The 22525-nt window shown below is 38.2% G+C and overlaps 1 protein-coding gene across 1 annotated transcript in view; it reads right to left on the reverse strand.

The window, feature by feature from the left end:
• The window catches only part of LOC126100972 (unconventional myosin-XVIIIa), a 306712-nt gene that overhangs the window by 189733 nt on the left and 94454 nt on the right, over positions 1-22525 (reverse strand). Inside the window, exons 4-11 of the mRNA XM_049911635.1 lie at positions 19314-19514; positions 17083-17235; positions 16566-16730; positions 16268-16412; positions 15928-16174; positions 14048-14240; positions 10374-10605; positions 5783-5945 (exon numbers count right to left, since the gene is read on the reverse strand). Of these exons, the coding sequence (XP_049767592.1) occupies positions 5783-5945; positions 10374-10605; positions 14048-14240; positions 15928-16174; positions 16268-16412; positions 16566-16730; positions 17083-17235; positions 19314-19514 (1499 nt within the window). The remainder of the gene's footprint in view (positions 1-5782; positions 5946-10373; positions 10606-14047; positions 14241-15927; positions 16175-16267; positions 16413-16565; positions 16731-17082; positions 17236-19313; positions 19515-22525) is intronic.

Raw genomic sequence — 22525 nt, forward strand, 5'->3', positions numbered from 1 at the left:
TTTCAGAGGCTGTTGTGAACAGTCGTAACTACGGCCGTGTCAAAATGGAGCGGCAAGGTTTTCTGCTCGAAAGCTCATACAGTCAAAACTTGTTTCTTTCTGTCTCTGAACAAATTGTAACTTGATATTTAGAGGGTGCTTTCTGATTATAATTTTAAATCTGTGAATGAAATTCCCATTTGTTAAAAGCAATTTGGTTATGATTTCATCAGTTACTCCCCGGCAGCTACTTCCACACTTACATAGTGTGATTAAATGTGTTAATGTTATTGATGAATCGCTAGTAAATAAAATAAATTCTTAAGAATATTCTTTGAAAATAAATCCATGGTTCAGTAAGGTAAGAGAAATTAGGGCTCATATTGAGGCACACGGAGTCGTTTACTCCTTCCCATATTTGCAAGTGCTATGGGAAAGGAAATGACTGTTAGTGGTACAGGATATCCTCCGCCATGCACCATATGGCAGCTTACGGAGTATGTATGTAGATGTAGATGAATATAGTCATACAAGAACAACTCACACACACATGGCCACTGTATCCGGCTGTCGTGGCCAGATTGCACATTGTGGCTGGAGACAGTGATCATGTGTGTGCCAGTAGTTCTTCTGTGAAAGTGTATGTGGTTTCAATTTCTGAAGAACACCTTTTGGCTGAAAGCTTAAGTGTTTAGTAATCTATTGATTTTACCTGTCTGCAACTCACTGCCTCCTCTATGGGGTGAGTAGCAGTCTCTCCTTTACACAATGTTGCTAGTTTACCAGTAGATGTTTTGAAACAAGTAGGCTTCACTGTATACAATACAGACTGTGTTTAGCATTCAATTTTTACTCTTTGACTGGTGATTTCTATTAGTGTGAGGCAGTTTCTCATTACTGTGGAAATAAGGTGTTCACAAAATGCAATATAGCTTAAAAGAGGAAAAAGAACTATGCTAGTTATTACACTTCACAATGTTAACCATTAGTAGGGAATGCACTTTGGCAACACAGAAGATGAACTAAATGTGTGACAGACTCTGATGCATCCTCCCTCTCTCTCTCTCTCTCTCTCTCTCTCTCAATGACGCCACTTGCAGAGTATTATGGGGGAAACTTGTTTTACTAAGAAAGATATTCAGCTGAGAGTTGGCAAGTGAGATGAGCACTGACAGTTTAACTAGAAGAGTGATACTCTAGGAAAACAAGTACCTAGGTTTTAATTTTTGTCCAGGACACATTTATAATTTGTCGCTAATGTTTTAGTAAAAATTTCTTGTTAAACTATGATTATGCTATTTCATGATTATCTTTTGTTTTATAGAAATTCTGTGAGAAGCTATGTTTACAAATAAGAATATGCTCACAGTACAACACAGTGAGAGAATTACATAATCATAACACACAACGCAAGGATGAATAACCATTAGACAAAAGATTAAGTGATCACACTTATTTGGCCATTAAGGGGGGGGAGAATTGTCTCATAAGTGAAACAATGCAAGAGACTGCTATTTGTTGTTACTTACACTGCTGATTTCTTTGATAATAACCAACAAGAACCAAATAATAGACTGCGTATGATAGAAGATGTTCTGAACGAGAGTTTAGCAAAAATTTTTCTCCATTTGAAAATGCTTGCAGATGCCTCTTTAGTACATTACATTCTGCACAGAAATTAGAGCCATCTTAAATTTAAAAACCTAGTCAGTTGCCGTGCTTCATTCCTGACTATATCAGTATTCAGCATAAGAATAATACGAATATAAACATGACATGATATGAATATTCTTCCGCATTTGCTGTTGTCTCACTCTAGTTTCGTAGTTTATTAGGCAGACAGAATTTAAATGAGATAGCAGCAAACACAAAAGAATACATGGCATAATGTTTATATTCTTCTACCTTTTCTTTTAATTTATTTACTGACGCAGAGGTTTTGGCACCAGTATTTATCTGAAGTTAGTTGTGGTGGCACCTACCAACATTTCTCAGAACTTCCGCTTACTTTGCACTCGGTTCTAAGCTGCAGGCGGTTTTTTGAATTACAAAAACCCGAAAAAAAGAGCGGCTTAGATTCGGGTAAGTACGGTAATGTAATAATTACAGCAGTATACAGATCACTTGTTGGGGACACAGACACTTTCATTAATAAATTAGACACACTGCTGCACAAAACATTTACTGAAAAGGGCACCAGAACTGTCTGTGGGGATTTTAATATAACCCTTTGAATGATTCCGCATCAAAGAAGCTATTTCTTTATGTATTGCACAGTTTCAACATGTTTCCTCTTATAAATAGCCCCATAAGAATACGAAATAGAATAGTAGTCTTACAGATAACATTTTCAAATGAGGAGACCACAGAGAGAGAGAGAGAGAGAGAGAGAGAGAGAGAGAGAGAGAGAGAGAGAAATTATTAATACTCATTTAGTGCTATCTGATAGCAGTGCCCTCAGCTTCACAATTCCAGGACACCTGTGGATGGACAGAATGTACTCCCTTCATATAGAAAAAAATTCTCTGTTGAGAACTGCACCAGTTTTTGTAGATAGTCTTTGCTCTTCAATATTCATTTTTGAGGTGTTTTCTGGAGAAACTGACCATAGTCTTCTCATGTCAGATCACTAACCCTACTACTTGGATTATGCCAGGCTTTAAGATTTCCTGTGGGACTCCAAGATGATTCAGTTCTCAAATTAAAAGAATTAAAAGTCCCCATTTTATACAATAGGTAAAGATACACAAGAAAATATATCAACAGGTAACTGAAGAGGCAAAACTACTTAGAAATGATAGCATAATAATAATGTTGAACAACTGTTCAAAATCTGTTCGGAAATTGTAAAAAGTGAAACAGGAAAGACAAATGAAGATTAGGAAAATACACTTATGAATGTTGAGAACATTAACACTGGCAAAAAAAGACCTGTCAAATTACATATGTGATTACTTCATAAATGCTTCCAAAACACTAAGATTAAATTTCACAAATCGAGATAAACTGATATATGTTAAACCTGCATAGAGCATGACATCAGATCCAACTAGCGAACATGAAGTAGTAAAGGTGATTAAAAGTCTGAAGTGCAAAGTGTCAGCAGCTGAAGATTAAGTACCAGTCTCACTTATGATCTGTATCACTTCACAAATTTCAAAGCACTTGGACTACACTGCTCATTTATCTTTCACTGAGAGCATTATCCCCCATAAATTAAAAATTTTAAAATGTTACCTCTTTTCAAGCATTCTCTGAATTATTTGAGAGATTAATGAAAAAATGAATTAAGTTCCTAAACAACCACAAATGACTGTATAGTAATGAAAATGGCTTTCGATCAGGAAGAAGTACAGGAACAGTAATAATGGATTACACAGATGAAATAATTAGAAACCTGTGTAACTATGGTAGTGTTGTAGGAGTTAATTAAGATTAATTTAGATCTTTCTAAAGCTTTAAGTACTGTTAGCGATAAAATTGTTTTAGAAAAGTTGGAAGTAATGGGGTAAATGGGACTCGCAACAAGAGGTTTCAATGATACTTGCAAAATAGAATGTGGGTTGTGAAGCTCACTTAAGCTCATCCTCATCATAAAACAAAAACATTATCAGATGGAAATAAAGTAAAAAAAGTTGTAGTTATGTTAAGTCCACTTCTGTTCCTTATTTATATAAGTGGCATACAGACTTAAGGAATTGCAGCTAAGATCATGCTGTTCCTGGATGACACTAGCGTAATAGTGAGTGGTGTTAAGTATTTCTGTTTGCAAGAACTGGTCAAGTTCTTACATTCATTGTTCAATGCCAATAGGCTGACCCTTAAAGTGAAAAAAATAAATTACATTCTATTTGGAAAAATGAAACATAACGAATGTCTCCAACTGGTGCATGGTGGAAATGAGTTAGGAAGTGTACTAGGCACAAAACTTATAGGAATGCTAAGAGTATATATTGATGAAGACAAACTGGAAAGACTACGTAACAAAAATCTCCCAGAAACTCAGTTCTGCATGTTTTGCTCTGAGAGTCATTTCACAAGTGTGTTTCTCTGGAGATACAAAAATGGCCCATTTTGGTTACTTCCAATCCCTTGTAGCTTATGGAATAGTTTCTTGGAATAAAACTGATAGAAGGGCTATTTGAACCTTGTCACACACCTCCACAAGGGCCCACTGCAAGCCCATATTAAAGAAGTTGAATGTGCTTACATTACTCTCATCATACATACCAAATGTGTGATGATGACAAGAGATAATCTTGGAGTCCTGCAAACTACAGCAATTACCATGGCTATAATGTTAACAGCCGTGAGTCCCTCCACAGAGAGTGGGCAAAACCAACTCTTAGAAAAAGACATATGAGCCACTTTGGTGACATTCTTTATAATGCAATGCCAATAAACATAAAGAGGTTGGAGAAAGAACTAGCTTTTACTGTACAGTTAAAATCGTTTGTTGTTGAGAAGTGTTTATACAGTGGAAACAGAGATGTTAGCTTACAGAAATACTAGGTTCTTGTTTATTCTAGAGTAGTTTTCAATCTGTTAGTAGCTGTACCATCTATGCTGTATCTGTCTCTGCACAAGAACGGTTCTGCTGTTGGCTTTCTGTTCTTTCTGTTTCAGATGTACTGCAATACACCTACTCAAGGAAGGCTTCTGTTGCAAGATTAGTTGTGATGGTTATAGTGCTGTATTTGTATGTTCATGTGTTTATACTTTCAGCAGTGTTGTATTATGCGTTCATGTGTTTTCATTTTTTGGAAATGTAATATAATGAAGTTTCATGTTCTAGTTATATCACTGGTCATGTTTCTGGTGCATGTTTAAATCTCCTTGAAGACTAGGTATATGTAGTTTTCTTTCTCGATTTATCTACCAAGCAATATGGCTAGCCAGTGTTAATGCACTGGACTCTCTTACAGTAACAGTAGGGTTCGAACCCTACATGGCTGTCCTGCCTTAAGTTTGCCCCAGTTGCTAGGTGAATGCTGGAATGGTTTTGTTGATAAGATCATGATAGTTCTGATCTATCTTCACCTAGTCCTATTCTATTTTTTACACATTTTTATACGTACATATTATTTCTTTAATGCATCTGACATGTCTTATACTGTTATGCAGAATCATCTGAGGATGAATAAACACACAGAAATAAAATAAAATAAACACTGTCTTTTTTATGTAACTGTACACTGACTATGGTATTTACCAGTCAGTTCTGCAATTCATGAGCCCAGGTGACTTTTCCTATATTTCAAACATCCAATGGGTGCACTTTTGCACCATGCTAATCTCTGTGCCCTTCGATATATGGGTAGGACATGTAATGGAAAAATGGTTCTGGACAGTACAGCTGCTCACCAGTGTAACCACTCCATCCATTGTTACTATTTGTGACATTTGATGGCAACTCTGTCATGATAACATTGTTGTCATTGACAACTGACATGGTGGCAGTGTTTTTCACCAAATCTGGCACTTAACATACACGGTTGATATTGAGGCACTTGAAAAGCCCAGCAGCTACATGATCTAAGAGCAGCATTGCCTCAAGCATTAGGCAACTACGACCTTGCCATGATCGAATGCACTGGCAATATGCACCTTACCCATCTCACATTCAACACTCCTGCCAATGGCCAATACAAAGTCTGCCAAGGTCCTAGTCTCATGACACGCTGAATTATTCTATTTACTGAGCCAATAACAGCACTCTCTCCAATACAGCACCCATCCATAATCCTATTTCTCTTGAGTGCGCACTGGCAATGTGATGGTGGTATCATCATTATTAACTTACTTAGAAGACTCCTGGAGCAGCGTGGCAGCATTTCGAACCATTGGATTTTCTCGAGATGCTTTGAGCCAACCAGTGGCTGTATATAGTACAGGATTTGTGCCCTGTAAATGCTGCAAGACAAACTGGTTGTGTCCAGGAGCCTTGCGCAACAGCAGCTGGTGTTCTGAAACAAAAGGGCACAAATAAGGACAATTATGCTTTTGTTATGCTGTACATAAAAACACAGTTAAAATGACTAAAGTTCTCATTAAAATCAAACAATGGAAACTCAGGTTTGGAATATCCGCAATATTAGGAAAAGAACACATTTCTACTCTCCCCAAAGATGACACGTTGAGCTGTGGACAGGCACAACGCAAAGACAGTTGCACATTCACCTTCTCCAGCAGCTCATACTGAAATGCAACTGTCACACTGAGCAGCAATCTTTAGTGGGGGCAGGGAAGGGGAAGCGATAGCAGGGTACAGGTGGAGGGGGTGGGGGTGGAGTAGGGATTGGGGGGGGGGGATAAGAACTCTGTCTGGTGGAGTGAGCAGGGGACATGAATGGGGAGGAGGTGATAGGACAGAAGAGGTAGAAACTGTAGGCTGGTGAGTGTGGGGCCAGTAGGTTACCACTGGCTGAGGCCAGAATAATTTTGGGATCAAAGAATGTGTTGTAAAGATAACTCCCACTTGTGCACTTCAGAAAAGCTGGTGATGAAAGGGAGGATCAAGATGGCTTTGGTTGTGAAGCAGCCACTGAAATCTAGCATGTTATGTTCAGCTGCACATTTGCCACAGGGTGGTCTTTCATGGTTGTGGCCACAGCCAGGCTGTGGCTGTTCCTCTTGGTGGAGCTGGTTGTTAGCTGCACCAATATAAAGAGCTGTTCAATGATGGCAGTAGAGCTGGTATAGGGCATCTGATGGAGTAGGATAAGCCTGTGACAGGAATGGGCTGGGTGGGTGGATTGGGCAGACAGGTCTTACACCTGGGTCTTCCACAGGGATATGATCCCTGTGGCAAGATGTTGGCACTGGGAGTGGCATAGGGGCTAGGACATTGTGGAGATGGGATGGGCAACAGAACACCACTTTAGCAGGTGTGGGAAGGATCTTGTGTAGGCTGTCCCTTATTTCAGGCCATGATGACAGGTCTCGACAGATACTTTCATTAATTGTTTGTTTATTGATCTAAGGACACTTGATATTCTCTCTTAAAGCTTCAGTCTGCAAATATTCATGTCATAGCAAACTCAAGTTGTGAGAAGATCAGTCTGGATACTGGAGAAATGTAGGAATGTGCAAGACAAGACTACCCTACAGCGTATATTAGAAGATATGTTGAGGAAGAGCTAACATACGCTTATAGCATTTGCATACTTAGAGAAAGCTTTTGACAATGTTGACTAGAACACTTTCTGAAATTCTGAAGGTAGCAAGGGTAAAACAGGGAGCAAAAGGCTATTTACAGCTTGTACAGAAACCAGCCAGCAGTTACAGGAGTCGAGGGGCACAAAAGGGGAACAGTGGTTGAGAAGGGAGTGAGACGGGGCTGTAGCCTTTCCCTGGTGTTTTTCCAATCTTTACACTGAACAAGCAGTAAAGGAAACAAAAAAACAAAAATAAATTTGGAGTACGAATTAAAGTTCAGGGAGACAAAATAAAGACTTTGAAGTTTGCTGATGACATTATAATTCTGTTAGTGACAGCAAAGGACTTCGAAGAGCAGTTGAATGGAATGTACAGTGTCTTGAAAGGAGGATATAAGATTAATATCAACAAAAGTAAAATAAGGATAATGGAATGTAGTCAAATGAAACTAGGCATTGCTAAGGGAATTAGAGGAGGGAACAAGACCCTTGTAGATGAGCTTTGCTATTTGGGCAGCAAAATAACTGATGATGGACAAAGCATAAAATGTAGACTCGCAATAGAAAAAAAAAAAAAAAAAAACTAAAGCATTTCTGAAGAAGAAAAATTTGTTAACATCAAATACAGATTTAAGTGTTAGGAAGTCTTTTCTGAATGTATTTGTCTGGAGTGTAGCCATGTATGGAAGTGAAATATGGACAGTAAACAGTTTAGACTAAAAGAGAATAGATTTCAAAACGTGGTGCTACAGAAGAATGTTGAAGATTCATCAAGTTTAATCACATAACTAATGAGGAGGTCCTGAACAGAACTCCAGAGACAAGGAATTTGACCAAAAGAAGAGCTCCATTGATGGGACACATTCTGAGACATTAAGGGATCACCAGTTTAGTATTAGAGGGATGTGTCGGGTGAGGTTGGAGGGAGGGTGGGGGGGAGGGGAATTGTAGAGGCAGACCAAGAGATGAATACAGTAATCAGATTCTGAAGGATGTAAGTTGCACTATTTATTCTGAGATGTAGAGGGTCACACAGTCTAGAGTAGGATGTAGAGCTGCATCAAACCAGTCTTCAGACTGAAGACCTCAACAACAATTCTAAGTTTCAGGCAAATGCAAGGGATCTGAAACATTCTGTTGCTGTACGTCATAGCATTTTGGAAGAGAAAGTGGAGGACATCAGACAAGGGTTTCTCAGATTTTCATGTAAGCCAATTCGAAAGGCATCTAGGCAACTTATATTCCAGCAATAGTGCATCATGTAGTATACTAGCATCTTTGTCTTTCTGCTTATAAAGTGCGAATTCTGCAGCACCTGATGCTAAACGACAAACCATGCCTAAAACACTTTGCTACAGTTGTGCTGCATTGTACTGACATGAATGCCAGCTACCTGGAAAGATGTTCACTCTCAAATAAGGCAGCCTTTCATGTATCTGGAACAGTTAATTGACAAAATGTTCATGATAGCCCTAAACTGTACATCTGGTGTGGGCAAGTGTTAGACCATTCCTATTTGAGGAAAATACAATGAATGGGCCAGTGTATCTGGACAAGTAGGAGAAGTTTTTATACCCTCAGATACAAGACTTGCAACCCATCATCATCTTTCAAAAAGACGTTCTGCTGCACTGGTCAGCAGCTATTCACAAGTTCCTGGTTACAGGATTTCCCAATTGCTGGATCGGTCATAGAGGGCCCATCGCTTGGCCACAACATTTCCGCAACTTTACATGAAATAGGTTGATATTCCTATGTGAAGAGGTCTTATCACTGATGCAATTGTGGTGGTGACCGAGGACATATTACAAAGAAAAAGGTAAAAAATTGAAGAGACTTGATACTCTTCATGCAACGAACTGTTCCTAGGTACAGGTGTACTGATACGTTATTTGAGATGCTCTAGCGCATCATGTAGTTTCATTATAATATCTACTGTAATTTTTTCCTGCAGCTTTAAAATGTGGAAGTTTTGAAAGGGAACCCCTATATTATTGATATTTTGCAAATGAAAGCTTATTTTGTTTTTAACAAAACAAGTTTGACCTATTCATGGTAGCCAGCAACAGTGGTTTTTATGTTTCCTATTGTTTTTGTCTTTAGTGTCCACTGAATGGATAAACACAATAAAGATTTCTAATTTATAATATCTTACAGTTACACATTACATTGCACATAACATTTCTTCTTGTACACTGCACATGACCATGCTGCAGTGGGAACTTTTATGACTGTCTAGTGCCCACAAAAGAACCAGTCTATTTTCTTTCTTTCCCCTTGCATTTATTCTGAATAGTATGAGGTCTGCTTTTCAGTAATTGGCAAATTTTATTCAGTCATTTAATTCTGTGCACTCAGTAGCTTTATATCAATCGATCAATGTCCTTCATGACGACACAGTCATCAATGTAAACTAACATGTGAGTTAAAAAGAAAATAAACATTCAGTTGTAAAAGGGGGGTAATATTTGTTTTTATCTACATGATAAACACAACTGAAGTAGCGACTGGAGAAGAATGGCTGCACATATTAATAGCTCAAATCTAGTGATTTAACAAGTGTGTCATTCCATGAATTGTGTCTACTGTGGAAACTCGCCCTTTGATAGCCCACCATGAAGTGCAAAGCTGCTGACCAGCTTCACTCCCAACTTTCAAAACCGGCAATGAAGGAAAGTTTAATAATCATAAAAATTCATGAATTAATCTGTTAGGTTTTGAAGGGGTAATATAAGGTGTCCAATAAAGAATGCAAATTTTGAGTGTGCAACAACTTATAAATTTATTGGTAATATATTATTGCAGTGTGTGCTACCTGTAATTATGTATGAAATATGATGTTATTCAAATGCCCTTACAACTCTGCAGGCACACTATCATTTTATCGATGAAACTATCCCTAACATTTAACCATACTTGCACCTCTTCTCCTGAAATTATATTCTCAATCTCAGCCTTTACACACACACACACACACACGATTTTTTAAAATACCCCAACAGAAAGAAATCACTTAGTGTGAAATCACAAGATCTAAGTGCAAGAAATCACAATTGCGATAAGTTTTCATTATGTCAACCTTTTTTTCTGTCATGCAGTGCTGCATTACTAACCACAAGGAAAACAGGTGAAAATCATGCAACATTAAGTACTGCCAATTTACTAGAATAGAAACAGCAGGCATTTCAATGGATTCTACAAAAATGTAACAAAAATCTGACAGCAGACATAGAGTACCTCTGTCTCCATAATGCGCCAGGAGTCTCTCCAGAAAGCCTTCATCACTGGCTGCAGGGAAGACTGCCTCCTCATCTAGCAACCACAGCAGGCCCCTGCGGTCTCCTGCATTGCGGAGGTCTGTCTGAGAGGACCGGACCATGGCACTCTGTGATGCTCTGTCCAGCAGAGACACCATGGGTGCTGGGGAGCCCGATTCCCCTTCATCCTCCAGCACACACTCTATGTGTTCCTGCACAGAGAATTAGTTACCTGGCAGAGTTCTTGGGAGATGGATAAACAATTTAGGAAGAAAATTATTTAATGAGGTAAGTAACATTTGTTAACAATATATGAATTTAAAGTTGACACACTGATGAAAATGTATTGAAAGCCTCATTTCTTTGAAGCAAACATGGAACTAAACTTATCACTTGACAAAGCAAACTGGAGATCCAGGTTTAGTAAGAGCTAACATGGTCACACCAACAGGTGTAGCCAGAGTCCATTTCAAAGTAGTGTGTGTGCTACCTTGCTGTGAAAGCATGGAAACTCATTCAGAAAATGCTTTCACAGAAAACTCAAGTGGTTTACTGTTAATATCATTGAATTTATTGATGATAAGATGGAGAAAGGAATGACAGTGCCTTACATAAAATGTGACAGAATGTGCAAGGAAACTGTTGAATGGAGGTGGTCTGTAGTATGCAGGTTACGGCAAGAGGGATACAATGCTGGTCATTGTAGCACTCGAGTATCTGTGCCCCAAAGGAGGAGGGAAGTGTTCACAATAAATATCCCATTGGCAATGTCAATATATGCACTATTAAGCAGAAGTTCCTGCATTATTATAAACAATGCGAGTAAATACAAACTTCACTTAAGTTCACAGCTTTCACAACACAGAAGTGGACTGCAAGACCAGCAAGGGAACTCTGGCAGAAACTGTTCTGTCTTTAGGATTTGGTTTTAAAATGTCATGTGTGAGCAAAATGACATAAGTTTAAAAAAAAAGGCATAAGAATAAGATTCTTCTGTGAAAATGAAGAACCACAAGGAAAGCAGTCAGTGGTTTTATCCAGACCAAATGCCAAGTCATGCACATTACACGTGAATAAAAGTACCTGCATTGATTGTGTCCATGGAGTATTGTCGCACAAAATAATCAGTCAGTATTTAATTGCTGTGATATGTAGATCATTTGCGTATAGACACACAGCATGTGACTGGCAGCACTCCACCTTGTAAGAATACTGAAGTGATTACCGTTTCTACCTACTGTCTCTGTTTCTTAGGTGTTAACACAATGAAGCTTCCAATCTTGTCACTCTTCAGTTCACTTTGCTGTGTAATAGTGAGCTAGGTAACAGTGTGAGATTTCTTTCCTTAGGACTAAAATATGTTACAGTCTTATACATCTAAAATATGAAGACCAAAACAGCACAAATAATATACTACTATAGAGTTATTTTGCTGCTTCAAGTTTCTTTCAAAGTTTTCAGAATGTGTGGTAAAATACAGTTACTTACTTGCTTGCTTGCTTACTTGCTTACTTACTTACTTACTTACTTACTTACTTACTTACTTACTTACTTACTTACTTACTTACTTCCATATGTTATCCTACAGAAAAAGTCATATTTGACCTTATAAATACAATAAAGAGTAAAATTTTAACAATTTTATCAACTGTTGATTTCAAGAAACCTAATAAGACATGAACTTGACAACAAATGGTGAGTAATAACTAGCCACACATTACTGCTTCACAACAAGCAAATGAACTATTTAGATGTTTGTCTTAAGAAGTAATGGACAAATTTTCACAATATAACTGACACTTACAGTGTCAGAATTTTTCTGAAAGTGTTCCAAACACACCAAAGTAAAAAATAAAAGCTTAATTTATGGAGTTTCAAAACTAGAAAAGCAGGATTAAACATGACACACCCTCGAATAACCAGCCAACGATACTTTGAAAAACTCTGAAATTATGGCTCCTTTATTGCATAGTTGGTTAATGAATTTATTAGATGACCGACCACTGCCATAGACAAATGGTTACCCTGTTGCCTTTGGTGCAGAAGGATCTGAGTTCCATACCCAGTACCACTTCAGATTTTTCTGATGTGGTGACATCTGGAATGGTGTCCACTCAGCCTCATTAGGCCAAATGAGAAGCTGCTTGAGTAAAGAATATGCAGCATCACCAGGCTTCATCTATCAGCAATAACAACTGGAGGGATTGGTGACATGTCTAAGCCTTAACCTAGGAGTGATGTTTATGTTTCATTAGGTAGTCTCCAGTGGAATTAAAAAAATAATAATTTTCTTGTGCAGTGTACTTAAAACTCTTGTACATATTTGCAAACATGAGCACTTTTGTGGGAAAGTCTATTGAAGCAATTTGTTTGTTAATTCATCAGATAAACAATTTAACCATTACTATGGTGGTTGTGAAACAGTTACATGAAAGAACAGACTGTTTAAAGCTTGTGAGGTCTGTCAGCTTATGAAGTAGTCACAAAGTTTTAATTTTATGTCTTATTAGAAAAGGAACATATTCTGAGAGGGGGGATTTGCACAGAAACTGTTAGAAAACTTGTGCAACCAAAATACGATGTACAAGTGACGTTGCTCATGTTTACAATGAATTAATAAGTTACTGAGAAACTATTCACTATTTCAATCTACATAAAATTATCAAACATTATTAAACAGATCTGAAAAGTTCACACAAGTGCACCTGTTTGTAATCACTACAGACAGCCTGAATGTTGGCAGGGTACCATCCTGCCAGTCTTGAGATGTTAAATGCAAAGGAGACAGTTGATGTTTCACAGTTTAAATCAACAGTGGGGAACTCTGCACGAGTGCGGTCAATAGAGGAGGGCAATCACGAAGAGGGAGTTCACTTACTAACCAAGAATGCCATCTACTGACTGCTAGGCCCAAGGATTACCTCAAGCCAAAATTTTTCTTATGGCTACAGATTACTGTGGCAAAGGACAAATAGTGAACACTACATACCCTGTTGTTCCAACAGAAGGCAGTTGGGTCTCATGCAGAATTCAAACAAAATGCACTATCTCTGGTCATTGTGCTACACATTAATTTTACATCAATCAATACCCTGACAACACTTCCTCCTCCCCACCCCCCTCCCCTCCCAAGTTTGAAGTGAGAGCCGAAACATTCATATTGGAGAATCCTATAGAATTGTCAATAGAGAGACAGTCCTTTGCAGTCACCGACTTACTTGGGGAGATAAGTATTGTCCATGGTCTTGTGGTGCTTTCTCATTTATATGGTTGCATGGGCAGAGAGCTATACTCCATTGCTTTAAATTGTGCACCACTGGAAGTACATCCCTTGAGAATGGTGAGAAATCTTCCCTCAAAATACCTGCAGTCTTTGATGATTATACCTAGTTCCACTCCTGTGAGCTTTTAAAACAAATCAGTATACTGGAAAAACTTTCAAATTCACACAGTTAAACATATCATTGTGAGAGTTATTCAAAATTTTGCATATACTGCAGCTATTTTCTTTGTATCATATTAGTTATGATAGTCACTTTGATCCCACACAATAAAACCTCTCTCAGTTAAGAATATTGTCAGTGGCATTTTAATCTTGACATTCAGTTTTTCAGATAAAATTTCATGAAAAATTTAAAGGCATTGTGTAACTACCTGAGCATATCGATCACGAGGAGCAACTAATGTCGTATGATGGAACAACAGTTGCAGTCTTTCTTGAAGGTAATTGTGGCACAAGTCTTCAAATGTCGCTCCACCCTGATGGCCACAAGATGCAGGGTTTTGAAAGCCTGGGCAGTCTACCAGTACTATGGATGACACCGTATGCGTTGAAGCTGATATAGACCTGAAATAAAAATTTTCTGCGATACTGCACATTCTTATAGAAATTAAATAAATCTATATAATTCATTGCCAAATTGCCACTATTCAGAACTTTAAACAGATAATATAATGCCAGCAGTGCACTGCTAGAAGGGTGGAATGTCAGTACAGAAGATCCACTAAGCTGCTGCTGCACATGACAAAAACTCTTTACACAATGGGCCATGTGATCTGATTGATTTTGGCAGTTGGCTCAACCCAGTCTAAAGCATATGCACTGCTACCATTTAAGTATTGCAAGAAGAATCACATTTCCAAAGTGCCAATAAACAACAGCAATGTAGAATAAACCAAGAACTGAATTGATGATTGTGAAATTTAAATGGAACCTTCCTTATGTGATGGGAGAAGCTCATACTATCACCAACAAGGATCTATCAGTATTTCCATTGTAAATGATAAAATTATAGTTCCCCTCATATTTTGTCTATGGCTGCTTGTATTAAAATGACTTATATCTAATTCTGATGTGGAAGACTCTCTCAAAACTGTATTACTATTGCATCTAATAGTGCGATAATTTAATGACACCTTCCAAATCATACATGTTCAGTTGCTTACTTGCCAAAAGTTAGTTATCTTTGAGAATAAAAAATGTCCTCCAGTATTAAATATTTGATAATTATGGTAAAAAGGAAACATTGAGTAGTAACATTATGAGGCAACATAAACAATATGCAAAGTAGTAACATTCTACACAAGATAAAGCTGAGCAAATGTGGCTGAAGGACAGAGAATTTAAAAACTCTCGCAGTATGTCTACTACTAAAATTTATTACTACTGTTATGTTTTAACCAATATCAGCATAATGATTAGCAATATTTCTTACACGTGGATATTCTGCAACTATTGTTGAAATTTAGAACACTTACTTAAATGTTTAAAGTGCCGTCTCAGTAGGCAAACACTCAAAGGTTAGGCAAAGTTTACAGATTGGACACTGCAATAAACACAATTTAAATTCGTATATTCTTATTTTGCTTTACACGTGAAGATTGTTCACATATGAGATATGCTCATTCTAAATTTGTGCAATTTTCTGCCATTTGTAAGACAAAATGGATGAAGAGCGACATTAAATATTAATGTATTGGCAGATAGTGGTCATGGAAAGAAGATAGGCTGAGTTGTGCACTTCACATAATAGTGTCACATTTATATAGACTGACCAAACCACAGAACTATATGCCAAATGATTTAATTTGGTATAATATAAGATTTCTTTCTTACTTTATCAGAATCTATTTTACTAGGCACCATCTCATTTGATATGATGCCATTCAACTTAACTGGTTCCATGATCATCATCAATGTTATCTATGTACGTCACTACAGGGACCCTTTTATTCAAAATCATAATGAAGATGGGGACTAATATTCCATTGCTGGCAAAGCTGTAAAAAATAAATAAATAATGAAAAAATAACCAAGGGTTTGAAACCTGCCCTTCCTGAATCTAGTGGTAAAACAACTGAACCCTCTGACTTGGTCCAATACTGAGAAATTTCTTTCACCTGTCAATATTTTTTGTAATTTTTGTTCTGCATCTCCATATTTTTCATATCCTTCACAAAATGTTATGAACAGCTCATTAACTTAGTATCTAGAGCCAAGAGGAAGCAACAAGAAAACTATATTCTCTTCTCACCTATTTACAAGTGCCGCAACAGCATTGAAGACTTCTCCGTACAGCCCCGTTACGAGACCTTCAAGAGCTTCAATGCCTGTCACATCCCTCTCGGTGGGTGATGGTGTACGGAAAGGCTGCCTTGGTGTGGGTGGAGTCCCCTGACCAAACAGCAGTCGTCCCAGCTCCTCCGCTGAGGTTCCCAGCAGCCTAGCAGCGTGTTGTGCCGCTCGTGGGTTTCCAAACTGCCAGCGTCCACCATTACCACCTTCATGAAAGAAAATATTTATACTTATACAATACCTGTATTTTTAAATAGACCTTAATGCAAATTAATCCATCAGATGTGGCAACTACATACCTTTAACTGCACCTGCTACTCCCAAGTGATAAATGGCTGCAAGAACTGACCATATAATTTTGGCTTCAGTATCTGTGATACCGAGTGTTTTCATTGCTGTACATACACGAATAAACTCTTGCATTGCTCGTTGCTTATCTTCATGCTGCAACAATAGATTATTTCTTTCTTAATCTCTTTTTGACGGAATTACTGGAGAAATGTATTCCACACTTAACGTCTTCATGGCAGGTGGCATGTTTTACAACTATTTAACTTCTAAATACAGTAAAAAGGTGTTATAGTAATGATTTAGTACCTTATGTAGTGGGGTCATGAACAAATTATGTTCAGAGAGACTAGAATCAAGATACAATTCCTTCCGTAAAGGACCTTCCACTCCAGCCAACATGCGGTAGAAAATATGAAATGTTGGTTCTCCTTCTGGTCGATGAACTACACGACTTCTCTCTGCCAGTAACACCTAAAGAACATATGTTATATCAGGTTAACTGTCTCAACTGTACACGTATAATATTAAAAAATATATATATGAATAATTATTCAAAGAACGCAGTTTAATATTTACAGCACAGAATTCAATGATTTTAATATTGGTTCCAGTCAATATGAATAGTACGATATCAAGTTTTTACATTAACAGCAAAAATAAAATTGTAAGGAAATAAAAGTACCACAGCAAAATTTGAGTAAATACAAAATTATGAAGGTCCTTGTCAGCATCTTACACTGCCAGCAGCAACAACTTCTTACTGGGACACTAGTACTGATGTGATACTTCCGACTTATTTTGTCAGATAATTTTCGGACTGTACCTGTATTGAAGCAGATGCTATCTGTCCTGATTGGTCAAAATCCAAGCTGAAAATCTGCGTAAACCGTGTAGCATTGGCGTTCATTACAGTCCTTGCATTTCCAAATGCTTCCATTACTGATGATATGGCACTCAACTTTTCAACTGTAGCCACCTACAAAAAAGTTAAGAGACCTCTCAAAATAAAATTACCTCTTAATTGACAGTACACAAAATCCACAAACACTGTCAACAAACTCAAGAGCAATCTATTGCAGAAGTGGGAGATGACAGTTTCTCACATATGTAGACTCACCTTCCCCAGGTGATGCTAAATGAGCTACAACAATAGTTGTCCAAACAATCAACATTTTTTTCCCTCCTGGTCACAACACATATGGAAAGTATACCATGTGTTGTACCTTATATTAACTAATAAATACTACAGAAACATATGACTGTAATAGATATATTAAGAAATAAAACTATGTAGCAGTTTAGTGGCAGCTGTGTGGAACTTTCAAAAACCACTACCATGCTACGAAGATATGAACAGCAACTACAGATATTTTGTCAGTACCTTCATGTTTGGGAAGCATGGAAAAGATAACATATCAAACTACATACCACACACAATTCGAAGTATCAGTGAAAAGGGGCAAGAGCAGAGGGTGTTTGAGAGCCAATATATACAATTCAGTGTCAATTTTCCAAGATCTCAATGTCTGGCTAGACTCTAATCTTTATTGAACTCTTTATGGAAAAGGAACAATGATTAAGGTTTAATACCTCGTAACCACTGAAGCCATTGCAGGTGGAGCTGAAGCACTGATTGTATAAGAATGGAGGTGGAAATTTATCACATCCTATTCACTATTTCACTTCGCTAGATAAACTTATTGTATCAAGGCACTGTGTTTAATACCTCAATGTGGTGTATATGTAGTATGAGAGCTGCTCAAAATATTTTGTAACTTTTGCGTCAATGGTGTGTTTGAGCAAAATGCAATTGGCATCGCTGAACGTGTCTGTGTTTAATGAGTAACTGCTGGAAGTTACATTGTTGTGTGTATGTTAGTTATTGTCTAGTGCTGTATTAAGTAGAACGTTATGTCGCACAGTTTGCGAATTTCAAGATGGCAGAGTTAGAAGAGCAATGCACCTGCACTAAATTTTACATCAAATGCAAGAAAACCTTTACAGAGAGACAAAATGATGCCGGAAGCCTATAGTGGTGAGTGCTTAAGTTGTACTCTGTGTTACAAATGGTTTACATGATTTAAAAATAACCGGGCAGAAGTTAAGGATGACCCTCGTTCAGGATGCCCTTCGACGCCTACCGACAATGCTCATGTCAGGAACGTTAATGAAATTGTGCTTGCAAATTGAAGACTGCCTGCCTGTCATAGAAGACTAACATTGCAGTTGAATCAAGTCATGAAATCCTGACACAGCATCTTGGAATGCATTATGTTGTTGCGAAGTTAGTCTCATGGCTCACGAGTTGAAACCAGAAAGACCTTCACCTGTGAAGAGCTTTTGGATTGTGCAAATGAGCATGAGATTTTTCTTAAGAGAAACAAAAAACGGAGTCACTGTGCTGCCTTATCCTCCAGACCTGGCCCCTACAGACCTTTTTTTAATTTCCAAAGTTGAAAACCTCACTGAAAGGATGAAGATTTGCAACAATAGAGGAGATAATAAAAAATTTGCAGACAGCGCTTCACACGATCCAGTAAGAGACATACCAACACTGCTTCCAGAAGTGGAAATGGCACTGGGAGTGGTGTATCAATTGTTGAGGAGAATATTTTGAAGGAGACCATGTGTGGTAAATAAAAGGTAATTTTAAAAAATCTTTTGTGGTCAAAGTTCTGGAAATTTTTGAACAGACCTCATATATCTGAAAAACATGTCAGTTTCAGAAATTATTTCATTTTTTAACACTAACATTTAATTCTGTGACTTTTCCGTAAGAATAATCAATCCTTATAAACCATTTCAGGTGAAAAACTAATGTTTAATTTGGTAATTTAAGCTTATTGTACTACGATACATGATGCAAACATAATAAATGCATTAGTATCAATATTTCATCAAGATTTTAAATTATTTATTATAAAAATACAGTTGACATAATACGCAAAATTTGGTCATTTTAGTCTCTCAGATGAATGTTACCATTAGCGCAATTTTTCACATGTTAACAACTAAGAGAATACTCATATACACAAGTTCTCTTTTCATACTTACTTTATTGACAGTCCCTGCAGCCAGGGCGAGGTAGTGAAGTATGTGTCGGAAACTTGTCGTCTTTCCAGAGCCACTACGACCCAAAAGGACAATGGACTGGTCACGGCGAGATGCCAACATGCTCCTGTATGCTGACTGTGCGAGGGAGTAAATGTGTGGAGGCATGTCTTCCGACTTGCAGCCACGGAACATTTGTACAACCTGTAAAATATTGTTCCAAATAGTTAAATAGTATGCTAAGATGTCCAATAAATTCTTCCAGGTTGTTACTTATCTCATGATTTAAAATGAATCAATGTTTTGGCCACTACTGCAAGGGCATTCACTAGAGCACCAGGTTATAACATACCTAGATGAGGTCCAGTTACAGCAGTGACCAAACTGTTAAGTTTGTTTTTAAAATATTTTACTATCAAATAACCTAGGAGAAACTTCTGGACAATGACCCCAACCACATAAACCAACATTTGTTCATATACTAACAGTGTTAAGTGTGAAAGAAGATGAAGGTAATCCAAATTAATGCAGTCTTAGTTACATTATTCCCATACTCAACCAGACAGATGCCAATTTCAATATCTCTTTATCACTGTGTTGTTCTACTAAATGCGTTATATATTCACAAAAGACATTCATTTACTTGATTTGGTAAAAAGTATAAACATTATCTCTAGAAGATAACAAATAATGTAGCAACCTACAGTTACCATCTCAATCGCACTGGCATCAAAGTTCAGCAGGATGCGAGGTGTCACATGTTATTTAACCAGCATGTGCTGGTACACAGTGGCTAAGCTCAGCCACCAGAACGTGGCACTTTCACAAAATGCTGAAAGCTGGACGTCAAGAGTGGCGTGCACATCTGCCGTCTAGTGTCACCATGCGGAAATGTCCAACACTTCTCCATTTAACCACAGAGTGGAGTGGCTTCTTCCCCATTCTGTAATGTCTCACATACTAGCTAACTTTGTTCTGCTCGTGGGTCACTGTCCATCTAGCTGGTATAGACTTGGCAATGTACAAGGATGATGCACTGAATGAGTGTATGGTTTCTGAATTAAAGTGATTTTAATGTTACTGACTTTTTCAATTGTGTGTGTTACTACACAAGTTGTGACAAGTAAGATTTTCTTTTCACATTTTCCATGTGAAATCATGGCATTATCGACAAACTCATCTTTGCAAAGCAATTTACAAAGTCTACTATAGCAGCAACTGGAAAACCAGTGTCACTTAGAGATGCAACAACAAGAATGCACACCTATGTTGGAGTTGGCAGGCATCTTAATGTGGCCTCAAGTTTGGAAAGCCTACCCACCTCCATCCCCCACCTACACTGCTGCAGTCAAAGAAAACACCAACGGCAACACTTTATGGCCTTCAAGGTAATAGACACTGATTACATTAAAGCTCTTTTTCTGCATGGATCCCACATAGGCATCACTTGTTAGGGAAGTTAGCCCTCCTCTGGGATCCAGCACCTCCATTGTTTGACGAAATGTATTATTTGCTTAATTCTTATTACAGCATGCATACTAATGTGATTTCTGTGAGGGTGGAGTTCAACCAGTGCAGAAAGCATCCCCATCAGTCTTCCCGCACTTGGGCTGCAGAACGGCAGGGGTTAAGTTGCAGGTGTCATTTCATTACCACTACATCACAGGAATCTTATGCAGATACTATGATTAGAGATGCTCTCATACATGCAGCCCCCAATAAAAATGCCTGAGAAAGGGCACTGCAGTTTGAGGATCCCTCTAGAAGTAGTACTGAAGATAGCACAGGCATTTGTAGTTCTGAGGGCCGCTGGTTGTCACTTACATTCTTGGGCTGAAATAGCCACAATCGACAGCAACAGGCATAAGTGCTCTTGCTTGCCCTCGAAACAAGAGGGTGTGGTAGTGCAGACACTCAGCTGCTGTGTGTGATATAAACATGGCCACAGTGGAAAACATCCCACAAGCCCTGCCCTGCCCTCCTGCTCAGCTTGTTTTGTTGAACATGACCAGCCAGTTTGCCCACAGTGTTGGGCATCAGGCTGCCTATGTCATAAGATAGATCACATTGCAGTTGCGTGCAACTCTGTGTTTTCGTTGTGCTTCTCACATCTCAACCTATGGACATTAATGTTATTAATCAAACATGTGAAAACATTGTAACTGTTTCTAATAAACTGTTCGTTCATATGCATATTGATTCTACTCTGTCACATATTCAGGTTGATGCAGACACAGTGGCCTTACTACTGAATTTTAATCTACACCTTGGTTCCTCTCCATTGCCGGGTACATGACACTGTCTTGTGAGGTACAGTAGACAGCAATTTCTTCTTGGCTAGTTTACTGTGGGAATAACATGTAAAGCTGTGTTTTAGACAGTAACATTTCCAGTACTGAAGGAAAATTTGGTTGGGTTGGATGCTTTCCAGGCTTTTGGATTTACAGTCTCAGATTTCATTAATTTAGTGTTGGATCCTGTACCTCTAAAGAGTTGGACGATTTATGCAAATTATATTCTGCCTTTTTTTCCTCCTGGCTCAGAAAAACTACTAAATATGTATCACATATTAGTCTCAAACTATGATGTGACTTCATTTTGTGTGTGTGTGTGTGTGTGTGTGTGTGTGTGTGTGTGTGTGTGTGTGTGTGTCAGAACTGTCCCACTCGCACTTTATGCCAAAGTGAAGGAAAAGTTAGATACTAGGGGGGACCCAAAAGAAACCGGATTGTTGTCATAAAAAATTTATTGATGAACCTTTTTACAAAATTTCTTCAGTCACCTTCAAAATACTCTACATTACATGTGATGCACTTGTCAAGTCTCTTTTCCCACTGTTGGTAGCATGTTTGGAACTCTTCAAGTTTGATATTGTCCAGTGCCCTTTGCAAAGCTGTTTTACCGCCTCCACATCGTCATAACATTCCCCTTTTAGCATATTTTTCATTCGTGGAAATAGGAAAAAGTCGCACGGGGCTAGGTCTGGTGAATACGGAGCATGGAGAATGACAGACCACCTCTGAGATGCCAAATAGTGGGTCATTCTTAAGGCCTTGTGTGCTGAAGCGTTGTCGTATGCAGAAACCAGCCACCTGATTGCCAAAGTTCTGGGCATTTCCTCCTCACACCCTCTCGCAGACGCCTTAAAGCATCCAAGTAAAAGTGCTGGTTAACAGTCTGGCCAGGGGGTACGAATTCCCGATGCACAATTCCAC

Source organism: Schistocerca cancellata, chromosome 9, assembly GCF_023864275.1.
Source record: "Schistocerca cancellata isolate TAMUIC-IGC-003103 chromosome 9, iqSchCanc2.1, whole genome shotgun sequence".
Classification (NCBI taxonomy): domain Eukaryota; kingdom Metazoa; phylum Arthropoda; class Insecta; order Orthoptera; family Acrididae; genus Schistocerca; species Schistocerca cancellata.